The sequence below is a fragment of the Neoarius graeffei genome, chromosome 2 (assembly GCF_027579695.1).
Source record: "Neoarius graeffei isolate fNeoGra1 chromosome 2, fNeoGra1.pri, whole genome shotgun sequence".
In the NCBI taxonomy this organism is placed as follows: Eukaryota; Metazoa; Chordata; class Actinopteri; order Siluriformes; family Ariidae; genus Neoarius; species Neoarius graeffei.
Window position 1 is genome coordinate 75,281,875 of NC_083570.1, and position 12,551 is coordinate 75,294,425.

A 12,551-nucleotide genomic window follows, 5' to 3' on the forward strand; every position below is an offset into this window, starting at 1 on the left:
TGATGATTGAGAAATATTACTATTATCAACGGGTGGCACGGTGGTGTATTGGTTAGCGCTGTCGCCTCACAGCAAGAAGGTCCGGGTTCGAGCCCCGTGGCCGGCAAGGGCCTTTCTGTGCGGAGTTTGCATGTTCTCCCCGTGTCCGCGTGGGTTTCCTCCGGGTGCTCCGGTTTCCCCCACAGTCCAAAGACATGCAGGTTAGGTTAACTGGTGACTCTAAATTGAGCGTAGGTGTGAATGTGAGTGTGAATGGTTGTCTGTGTCTATGTGTCAGCCCTGTGATGACCTGGCGACTTGTCCAGGGTGTACCTCGCCTTTCACCCGTAGTCAGCTGAGATAGGCTCCAGCTTGCCTGCGACCCTGTAGAACAGGATAAAGCGGCTACAGATAATGAGATGAGATTATTATCAGCATATAGGTATAAAAGAAGTGCTGCCGGGTGAGGCTTGTTTTGCCTGGCAACACTTGTTGTAGAGGGAAATTCTTGTGTTTCTCCAAATGATTAGTGAAATTAAAGGCTTCTCATACGTTTTTTTTTTGTTGACATTTTGAACAAAAACTGACAGCATCATAAGCAAAAGAAAAAAAAGAACACATCAAATGAAGGTCACATCTTTGAGAAAAAAAAAAGTGGCAGTGAGGAAATGCTAAACTTACTAAGAGAGCCATTCACAACTTCACAGGCACATTTCCAAGTGTAATCATGTGTCCATGAGAAATGACTGTATGTACTAATGTGAGTGCCATTTACAAAAAGCCCTTTGCTTCCTACACTAATTACACACAGTTGAGACATTTTTCTTGAGTTAAAACAGCATGAAAAAGAACCCATTTCTGTTCATTTTGCTTGCTACAGTTCAGAGCGAGACATTTATTAAATACAGACACGCATTCAACATTTGGTGATTAAATCATCACTTTTGGAGTTTTTGCCAAACTGATGTTGGTTTTTAAGGCATTTTGCAGGAATGAATCAACACCAATAGAACGCAATTTCCAACGGTTCTTATCATCTTCAGTTTTACGACTCCTGAGTCGCCCTGATCATCAGGAGACTGCAGGGTTTGATTCATGACAATGCCACAGTGAGAGAGCAAAATAGGCCATGCTCTTTGGGTCGGAGGGACAGTATGACTGTACCCTCTCCTATGTTACTCAGAGTGACCAGTCATGTGTGCCTATGAACTCATATAAGAGGTCAGGTAGCGCTTTCCTCTCAGTGTCTTACACTGCCCTGTGATGAAAGAGCAGCTGTTCAAAAAGACGTAGCGGCCGCTTCACATGCCTCTGAGGAAGCAGGTGTTAGCTTTCATCCGCCCTGGTTGGAAGCTATCATGTGACAGGATAGATACAGTACTGTGCAAAAGTCTTAGGCCCCCTATTTTTTCTTTTCATCCAAACTTTGTTACAGATTTCTATTTTACAACTTGTACATTATCGAGTCAGTACAAAAACATTTTAGAGTCCAAACGTTCATTTTCCAGCACAAAATTAAATGTGACAGAAAAAAAAGTTTGTATCTGAGCAGCATATTACATAAGAGACGGCTTTTCAGATTAAAAAAGAAACCATAATGAAGGCTGCTCGGTTTTGGTGCAAAATTAAGAAGCGAGTGTGACAGTCAAAGTGTCCAGAAGAACTGCGGCTGGTTCTGTAAGATGCTCAGAAAAACCTACAGCTCATTTCCTTATAAAACTGCACTCACTGTACATTTTTTTAATGTTAAAACATTTCTTTTCATTATTTTAAGCTATTTTTGGTCTACAGCATTTCTTTACATGTGCCTAAGACTTTTGCACGGTACTGTATATATATTTAACAGTTATTCCACGAAATCAAGTCATACATGAGTTGGCTATAAGCCATGTATGACAAAATTAACTGGAATATCTGTTTTATTCTATCCACATTCACTGGATTTTGAGAAACACAGCATTTTGATTTGTATTTTTTGCAAATTCGATAAATAAAAACTTTATACAAAACGTCCGACAAAATCATTTCCGCTTCGAATGTAAACAAACCGGCGAAATGACAGTAGCAATTTGTGAAAAATGCTATAATAATAATAATTTTTGAAAAATAAAGATACGTTCTTACCATCAAATACTTTTATTCCATATTTTGTTGCTTTTTTTTTTGCATTTTTTTTGGGTTTTGTTATTTCATCCTCGGTTGGTTCAGCAACACGCTCCACCATTTTGTTTTTCTCTAATCACGGTATATGAGCTGATAGCCTAGTAGTAGAGTAGCCAATCAGAGCGTGCGGTTGCTCATATCCAGTGAATGTGGATAGAATATGTTAGTTGATGGGTGAAAATGAAAAGAGTCGGGAGGAAATGGTGTAAAAAAAAAAAATTAATGCAACTGTCCAAGAATTTATGCAACTTAGTATACTCTGTACTTGTATACTCAGTGGGGTATTTATATTCCACAAACCCAGCACTATAATCATGACAAAATATCCAAGTGAAGGCAAATTGGATTCGGTTTGCATTCCCATCTTTCATTTTGTGTTCTTCAGCTGCAAATCCTCAGTCAAGTGTCTGACTGGTGTTGAAGACTGATTGCAATCAACTCCATTCAATTCATCCTCTTCCTCAGGAGAAGACAAGCAGCAAAGACTGAACAGAAAAAAGGCAACAATTCAAGCAGAAAGTCAAACAGTGAAAGGGAGATTCAGTAGCCAGAAAGAAACAGTCCACTTCAAAAGCTCCAGTTCATAAGAATAAGGCAGAAGAGAGCAGATGGTACAGTAGATGCTACTGTTGCTGTTATGGAGCATGGCCCATGGATGAGTCTTCTCCATCTCGATAGTCTCGAGGATTCTGAGGGTCTCGCTGCTGAGCAGGTAATCTATAAGACAAAGAGGCACAAAGAGAAACATTTTAGACTTTTGACTACTTCATTTGGTTTTTGCCTTTAAAAACATCCATCCATCCATTATCTGTAGCCGCTTTATCCTGTTCTACAGGGTCGCAGGCAAGCTGGAGCCTATCCCAGCTGACTACGGGCGAAAGGCGGGGTACACCCTGGACAAGTCGCCAGGTCATCACAGGGCTGACACATAGACACAGACAACCATTCACACTCACATTCACACCTACGCTCAATTTAGAGTCACCAGTTAACCTAACCTGCATGTCTTTGGACTGTGGGGGAAACCGGAGCACCCGGAGGAAACCCACGCGGACACGGGGAGAACATGCAAACTCCGCACAGAAAGGCCCTCACCGGCTGCTGGGCTCGAACCCGGACCTTCTTGCTGTGAGGCGACAGTGCTAACCACTACACCACCGTGCCCTTTAAAAACATATTTCCATCAAATGATCTGAAATCTTATATAAAGCCAACAGTCTTACATAACACATTCTTATTAACATAATCTCATACTGCAGGAGTCCATTCATTTAAAAAACTCTTATTATAAGAGCAGTTGATACAAATAGTTGAGTGCAAAAGTTTGTGTTCCCTATTGTTTTTGAATGGTGGGAGGAGTTACAAAAACCAATGGCTTTATCTTTTTGTTCATTTTTTTAAAAATAGTTTTTAGTAGAGCAAAATTTCCGAGCCTTACAAAGGATGTTTCAATTTTTTTGAAACATCCTTTCTTCCCATTTCCCGAATCCACCCTCTTCACTCTCTCTAATCCTCCGCCTCCTCTTTGCAGTGATGAAGTGATGTGATGAAAATGCCTGGCTGATTCTCAAAGCCTCTAATCAGAGAAGATAGGCAATCTTTAAATTTCTCTCATCCAATGTCCAAAAGAGTCCATTCTTTGGGAAATCATCTGGAACCCAGTGCTTTGCTTTAATTGCAGAGCTCTAGAGCAATACACAGTATCCCTCCTCTGGACAAGGCTCAGAGTCAGATCCAGGCATCTATCTCCTCCCTTCTGACTCTCTCACCATCCCTTCAACCAGACACTAATTATATCCTCCCATGACCAAACTGAAAAACACCCCAGGCTCTGTCTCTTCACACTGTTCTATTTTTCATCTGTACTCTTCCTCCCAGCATTAATGTTCTCTCTAGCCCACATTCAGTGCTCCTCTTGTCCTATTCAGCTTCAGCTTTGCTGCATTTGCATTTTATGCAGATACACTTGTGGCAGTTTGTACCCGTCCGTCACATTCTACTATCGGTATCGAAGAAAGTGTGCCGTTATGTCGTCAAGACCTCATGATTTCAGCAGCATTTCTTCTCTTAGTATGGTATGATTAGTTTTTGGACTAGTACTCTTATTACAACCCCATTTCCAGAAAAGTTGGGATATTTTCCAAAATGCAATAAAAACAAAAATCTGTGATTTTGTTAATTCCCATCAGCCTTTATTTAACTGACAAAAGTATAAAGAAAAGATTTTCAATAGTTTTACTGACCAAATTCATTGTGTATTTTGTAAATATAAATGAAGCTATAATTTGGTGTCTGCAACACACTCAAAAAAATTTGGGACAGAGGCAAAATAAGACTGAAAAGTTCATAGGATATTCAAGTAACACCATTTTGGAAGATTCTACAATAAGCAGGTTAACTGGTAACATGATCGGGTATAAAAGGAGCATGCACCAAAGGCTCAGTCTTTGCAAGCAAGGATGGTCATGGCTCACTCCTTTGTGCCAAAATTCATGAGAGAATTGTTAGTCAATTCAAAAGGAACATTTCTCAATGCAAGTTTGCAGAGAATTTACAGTAGGTCTTTCAATATATACAGTACATACTATTGTGAAAAGATTCAGGGAATTCGGAGACCTTTCAGTGTGTAAAAGGCAAGGTTGGAAACCACTGTTGAATGTGCGTAACCTTCGAGCCTTCAGGCGGCACAGCCTGAGAAACTGTCATGCTAATGTGACAAATATAGCCACATGGGCTCTGGAGTACTTCGGAAAACCGATGTCACTTTACACAGTCTGCCCCTGCATCCAGAAATGCAACCTGAAACTGTATTACGCGAAGAGGAAGCCATTCATGAATTCTATGTCGAAACGCTGCTGATTTCTCTGGGCCAGAACTCATCTCAGATGGACCGCAAGACAGTGGAAACATGTGCTGTGATCTGATGAGTCCACATTTCAGTTTGTTTTAGAGAAAACCCGACGCTGAGTTCTCAGTGCCAAAGATGAACATGACCACTCTGTCTGTTATCAGAGAAAGGTGCAAAAGCTAGCATGTGTGATGGTATGGTGGTGCATCAGTGCCCACGGCATGGTGTGTGAAGGTACCATTGATGTATTGGGGCATTTATTGGGATTTTAGAGAGACATATTCATCAAGGTGAAGTCTCTTCCCAGGAAGTCCATGCTTATTTGAGCAGGACAATGCAAAGCCTCATTCTGCACAGACTACAACAGCGTGGCTTCGTAGACACAGAGTGCGTGTGCTTGACTGGCCTGCTGCTAGTCCAGATCTGTCTCCTACTGAGAATGGATGTGGCATCACGAAGAGGAGAATCAGACAACGGAGACGACGGACTGTTGAGCAACTCAAGTCTCGTATCAAGTAAGAATGGACACACATTCCAAATGCAAAATTGCAACATCAGTCTTAGTATCCTCAGATCTCATACGATTAAAAAGGGTCATTAAAAGGAAAGTTGATGTGATACAATGGTAATAATGCCTCTGTCCCAACTTTTTTTTGAGTGTGTTGCAGGCATCAAATTCTAACTTTGTTAATATTTACAAAATACACTTAAGTTGGTCAGTAAAACTACTGAAAATCTCTTCTTTGGACTTTTGCCAGTTAAATAAAGGTTCACAGGAATTAACAAATGGCATATTTTTGTTGTTATTGCATTTTGGAAAGTATCCCAACTTTTCTGGAAATGGGATTAGTATATCATTGTATTGAATCTGTTCAGGCAGAGTGTGTTATTAATCTGCCCAGTGTACCAAAGTCTCTTGACGTGGATATGTGAAATAAGTCATTCATTCATATTAAACAGTTCATGCTGGCACAGAATCAGCTTTGGCCTTGCTCTGCATTTTACAGTCCTGTTTGGATCAACTACAGCACTTTTTTTTTCTCCCCCATTTTCCTGCTTAGACATGTGATTCACCTTACTTCAGGTTTAATAGATGCATTCGAGCAAAATCAGCAAACAGTGCAGGACTGAAATCAATGAATCCCTTTCTAGATTGTGTTCTAGTACTCTAAACATATCAGAACATGATATCAACATTATTTAGAGGCCTAAACTTTACTATAACCTCACCTCAGCATGTAATCCTAACCCACGGCCTTCCACAGTGGACACGGTTTGAACATGTAAGCATGTTTCCATATTCAGTTCACGGTACTATTGATCTGTTTGCTCAGCTGTCCAGCAGGACAGATTCTTAGCATTCGGTGTCTATTCATAACCTTTCTAGTTTTAGATCCAATATAGCAGCAGTATCTTTTCAAGAAGAAAATAATGTATAAGTTGGGGATCTTCTGTTCTTCTCCATCAAAAAGTCAAGATTTTATTTTAACGACCAATTCTCAGACCAGTTGAGAACAGGGCCAAAACCAGTACAGGGAGTGTATTGTATAAGTCACTGGTGGGTATATGGACTACAGCCAGATGAGTCGTTACTTTCCACACTGAATGGTGAAACCATGGTGAAATGAATAACTCATGTATCCTCCACTTGTGGGAAAAGGGCAGATCACAGACAGACTTTACACAGATGGATGAAGGAGAGAGAGAGAGTTACAGATGGAGAGTGATACATGGAAGGCTTGTTTCTATGTCTTGGATAACATGATATTCTGAGAGACAGCATTCTTGGGATTGACCAGAGTCAGTTTTTTTGTTTGTTTGTTTTTTTGAGCATGCATTCAAGATTTAAGAGAGCTTTATTGTCAATACGCATTAAAATGCATTGAAATACCGTTTCCCTCAGGCTCCCCATGGTGCATTTATAGAGAAATAGAATGAAGATTACAAAACAAGTAACTGTCTTTATTTGACCCACATTCACTGGATATGAGCAATTGCATGCTCTGATTGGCTACTCTACTACTAGGCTATCAGCTCATATACCGTGAGTAGAGAAAAACAAAATGGCGGAGTGTATTGCTGAACCAACTGAGGACAAAATAAAAACTCTACTCGGAAACAAAATCCCAAAAAAATTATAAAAAAAAAGCAATAAAATATAGAATAAAAGTATTTGATTTCCATCATGAATGCATCTTTGTTATTTTTCAAGAATTATTAATATCACATTTTTCACAAATTGCTACTGTCATTTCGCCGGTTTGTTTACATTCAAAGCGGAAATGATTTTGTCGGACGTTTTGTATAAAGTTATTATTTATCGAATTTGCAAAAAAAAAAAATGCTCTGTTTCGCAAAATCCAGTGAATGTGGACAGAATAAAACAGTTATTCCACTCAATCTCGTCGTATATGGCTTATAGCCAACTCAGTGCTACGTGCCTCGTCGGCTATCAGCTCATGTACGACTCGATTTCGTGGAATAACTGTTAAATAGCTATCTCAGTAAACATTTACCTATCGAAGTACAATAAACAACATAAGTGACATTGTGCCTTTGTGTGCAAATGTTCAATTTAGTGCAAAAATACAAGAGACTGCAGTTCAGTTGCATGACTTCATGCCATGTAATGTATTCATTGCATTAATGAAAGTAAATTATGCCCTTTTTCCAAGTCCAGATACCTGAGGGACCTTGACTGGATAACTTTGATGAAAACCAGGTTGGGTGCAGTTTTAGGGTAATGAGGCATAATGGACAGTTCTGATAGACATGCTCATTGAAGGAGAAGAGGGTCAGGGGAGGCTGTGGTGTCTTTCGAATTTAACTCATTTCTACTCACTAGGTCAATGGGAACTATCCTGTCAGACTGTATTACTGGCTGGCCTTGCTGAAACAGAGACTACAGAGAAATGTTCAAAAACTCTGGACTTTTAATTTCCACTTCTGTCTCTCCTCGAGATGCAGTGCAAACGATCCTGCTTTTACTCTGTTATAAAAATCTGAACACTGTAGCTACATTTTCCTCAACGTCTTACCAGAAAAAGAGAGATGACAAGCCCTTGGACAATTTTGTAGAATCAAGTGCAGAGTTGAACTCCTGGAATGATGTATAAACAAATTTGTCTTAAAGCATCAATAAAGTGGTGATTTGAAGTGCAAATGGTCAATCAGCGTCACCCGCGTGGAAATGAGCTCCTGCCTGCCAGTCCCTAATTTACATGTCATATACATATGAGACATGCCAGCTTAGCTCATATACATTTCATTTACATGAAATACACCCGAATTTATGCAGATGTTATGACAGGAAAAGTAAAGCATGCAACAGACCACAGTTATTAAATATCAGAGGAAATAAGTTAATGGAGAGGGGAATGAATACATTTCAGTGAAGTGTATTCAGAGGTGCTTGTGGCTGAGGCTGCTGAGAATTAAAAAAAAAAAAGTCTTTTCAAAACCTTCAATAAGTAAAAGCTGAGCACAAAATGAAATCATGAAATAGTACCATTTCTGTGAAGGAAATGCCCAATAGATTTGTCTTTTGCATATTCCTTTTTATATACTGAAATAAATGGCATCATTCAAACGTATACAGGTACGGTAGTTACGGGAGTTGCCTTTTATTATGCTGCCTAAGGCCAGAATTAGGCAGAAAACAAAACAATTTTCAACTTCATAACTAGCATTTTATTCATTTTGAAATGTGAATTGGTCAGATTTAAAGATTTTTTATTTAAAGCTTTTTTCTCTATAGCTTTTTCCAGCCTAACAAATAAACCAATCCTTATTTCGTTTAAACAAATCTGCAGAAAGAAACAAATAACTGAAATTCAGATTATCAAAATGAAGAAATTAACAACCTAAAAAAAAATATCCAACTTCCTTTGAACAGCTCGCCTGCCCAGGAAGACTCCAAGTCAGTGTGCCTCTTCTATAAAAATGCACCTACTACTAGAATAGAATGCCTTTACTGTCACGGCACAAACGTACAACGAAATTTAGTTCATCATAGGAGAGCAAAGCTGCTGCGTACGTGTGTGCCGCCACTCTTGGGCACTACAGCCCAAGGCCTTCCCATGATAACCTTACTGACTGTGGGGGAAACTGGAGGAAACCCATGCAGACACGGGGAGAACATGCAAACTCCGCACAGAAAGGTCCCCGTCGGCCGCTGGGCTCGAACCCAGAACCTTCTTGCTGTGAGGCAACAGTAACCACTACACCACCGTGCCGCCCTTTTTTTTGTGATGTACAGTATTGGGGCTTTTATTGGGATTACCCCCCTTTTTTAACCTTAATCAATGACTCATCAAGAACTAATGAGCTGATAAAGATGTGTATCTCCACATTCTGATTCACATACAGAAGTTACATGATAATTCAAAAATTACATTACACTAATCCTCTAAACTGGAGACAGGGTGGTGCAGTGGTTATCTCTGTTGCCTCATAGCAAGAAGGTTCTGGATTCGAACCTCATGGCTGAGTGGGGCCTTTCTGTATGGAGTATGTCGTGTGTTCTCCCAGTGCCTCGCGTGGGTTTCCTAAGGGTGCTCCGGTTTCTTCCCACAGTCCAAAGACATGTGGACTAGGTCACCTGGTTACTCTAAATTGCCCATAGATATGAAAGTGAGTATGAATCGGTGTTCGTCTCTGTGTTAGCCCTGTGATAGATTGTGACCTGCACAGGGTGGACCCCGCCTCTCACCGGAAGTCAGCTGGGATTGGCTCCAGCTTCCCCTCCGACTCTGATAGATAAGCAGTATATATAAAATACATGGCTCATCCTCTAAATTATGGCAGCCATGGCCTGAAGGTTACAGAAGCAGCCTTGGGCCCAAAGGTTGCTGGTTTGATTCCTGGGACTGGCAGGAAAAAAATGAGTGGAATTGAGTGAATGAACAGCACTTTCCCCTCCCTCTGTATCTTGGCTGAAGTGCCCTTGAGCATGGCACCTAACCCCCAACTGCTCCTTGGGCACTGTAGTATGGCTGCCCACTGCTCTGGGTGTGTGTGTTCATTGCTCACATGTGTGTGTTCACTGCTTCAGATGGGTTAAATGCAGAGGAGGAATTTCACTGTGCTTGAGTACTTGTGACAAATAAAAGCTGCTTCTTCTTCTTAAATCTGAGTGCACAGCTCATTATAAACATTAGTTGCTCATTAGGGATAAATATACATTTAAAATTTATATCTGGATTTCTGCTTTGTGTCAAAGCACATTGTTAAAAGCGCTATGCACATAAACTTGAATTTAACTGAACTACTCTACATACTATAAATATTGATCATTTTGATATTGATTAGTTAACTTCAAATCAAGCTTTTTTTTTCTGATTTAAAAAATATGCTCAATTTTATACTCTTCCCAGATGTGGGTTTAATCATGCCCCAATGATGAGATTGGCAAATAAGGAAAGTGTCACTGGAATTTGTATCCACTTGTTATGTGATCCGATTTGATTCGATGCAACTGGAATGAACAAGGACTGAATAATACACTCCAGCATGCAGAGTAAGAATAGAAGTGTGTGGATTCTACCTGATTACAGAATGTGGAAAAAAAAAGAAAGAAAAAGGCTGAATGTGAGTAAGCCTGTGTGCAGCAGAGCCTTAACAATCATGTTACAGTTCATGAAATACTTCAAATTTGCATTTCCTAACAGCAGCTATAGCGCCTTGATGAGCTCCAGTGCAGCCACTTACTGCTGATCAGAGGCAACGTGTCTCTGATGATGAATCAGGGTGGGTCACATTAGAGGAAGCTGGTTCTGTAAATGCCCGGCCACTAATCAGAGGAAGTGCCTAATGGTTACTAATATAGCCATGAGGGGACACATCTAGAGCTCTTTTAATATTCTCAGCTTCATGGCCGTTTTCGCTAACATTTGAAGTGTGTGTGTGTGTGTGTGTGTGATTACCACAGAGCAGAAATTCAACATTCACTTAGGCTACATCCACACAACAACGGCAACGAGATTTTATTAAAAAAAATATCGCGTCCACATGGGCAACGGATCAGTAAAATATCAGGTACATACGGCAACGCAATGCTTGCTGAAAACGATGCAATACACATGCCACACCTCTAGGGGCGCTGTAAGACGGTCCCATCGGAGACACCAGAACAATAGAAGAAGTAGGACGCATGTGCATAAACCCCTTCTTCTACCCGGCGTGAAGCACTCACAGGAACAAGCACACAACAACAAGAAGATGGCTGCGACTACGCGAGGAAATCATGCCTTCTGTGTGTACAAATTAGTTTTATTAGTGTGCATAGTTTTATATAACTTAATTTTCTTATTGTGTGTGAACATTTTGAAAAGCATTTTTATATAATTTATATAACTTTTTATATTGTGTGTGAACATTTTGAAAAGCAGTCTTATCCAATAAAAAAAGAAATTCAAGAAATGGTTCAGTTACTTGTTTATTTAAAAGAAAAGCTGTATACAAAAGTGAATGCAATGCAGTGGTTCATACAAAACAGTGAGAGTGCTGCTTGTTCTAGTCATGTGGTTGTGACGTCATTGTAAACAAATCCGTTCTACTCATCCAGACGACTTCGCAACGGCGCCGTTGCCAGATTTTTCCACTCTGGAACCCGTTCTCAAAAAATATCGTTGTGGGGCACCCAAAACGCTGTTGCCGTGTGGACGCCAGGCCGAAACGATAAACAATTTTATCAGATTCACCTGAATCCGTTGCCATGTGGACAGGGCCTTAGAAAAGCACAAAAAAGTGGTTTCTAAAAACCTCAATTTTATTGAGTGAGGTCTTGCGCAAATCAACATATGTTTCTGCAAAACCATGTATTTTTGCATAAAGCTTTCATATATTCTTCAGTTAAAGGCAAATATTTGTAAATTAAGATCTAAACCTGTATAATTCCTCAAATAATAATAATTATTATTATATGGTTGTGTCACCAACATCGCCAACGGAGCTCAAAGCCTCCGCTTCATAGTGCACAGATACACAAATCCTTAAGAAAAAAGGTAAGGTAATTACGCTTAAAGGTCAATCATATATCAGTTGGTCTTGGGTCGAGGTCGAGTAGAATGACAGAATGACCTTTTACTGTACTGGCTCAGGATTAGAAAGGTGAAGAGAAAAAAAAACTCCATAAGAACCTATTTGATAAGGCATGTTCTGATATTCTTGCCATGGGTTTCCACCAGCTTTTCTGGTTTCCTCCCCCATCCCAAAAACATCCTAGTAGGTGGACTGATGACTCTAAAGTGCCCTAGGTGTGCCTGAATGTGTGCAACATCCCGTTCTACTGTATTCCCGCTACGCGCCTGGTGTTCCCGGGATAGACTTTGGCTCCACTGCAATCCTGACCAAGACTACAAGAAGTGAGAGTCAAGAAGATGAAAGAACATATGAATAAATGAATTCTCTCGTATCTGATCCTAAAATCATCTCACTGTCAGAGTGCTACAATTATAATTTGAATCCAAGTTATACATTATACATAAATAATTATTTTACATACAGGACACTTTTTCCATGGAATAAAAACATTGCATTCCATTCCCTTCTAGTGGGTTTA

At 40.0% G+C, this 12,551-nt stretch overlaps 1 protein-coding gene across 1 annotated transcript in view; it reads right to left on the bottom strand.

The window, feature by feature from the left end:
- Window positions 1-219: 219 nt before the first annotated feature.
- trim44 (tripartite motif containing 44) overlaps window positions 220-12,551 on the bottom strand; it is a 179,578-nt gene continuing 167,246 nt past the window's right edge. The window contains exon 6 of the mRNA XM_060914990.1: window positions 220-2,859. Within this exon, the coding sequence (XP_060770973.1) occupies window positions 2,778-2,859 (82 nt within the window). The 3' untranslated portion in view covers window positions 220-2,777. The remainder of the gene's footprint in view (window positions 2,860-12,551) is intronic.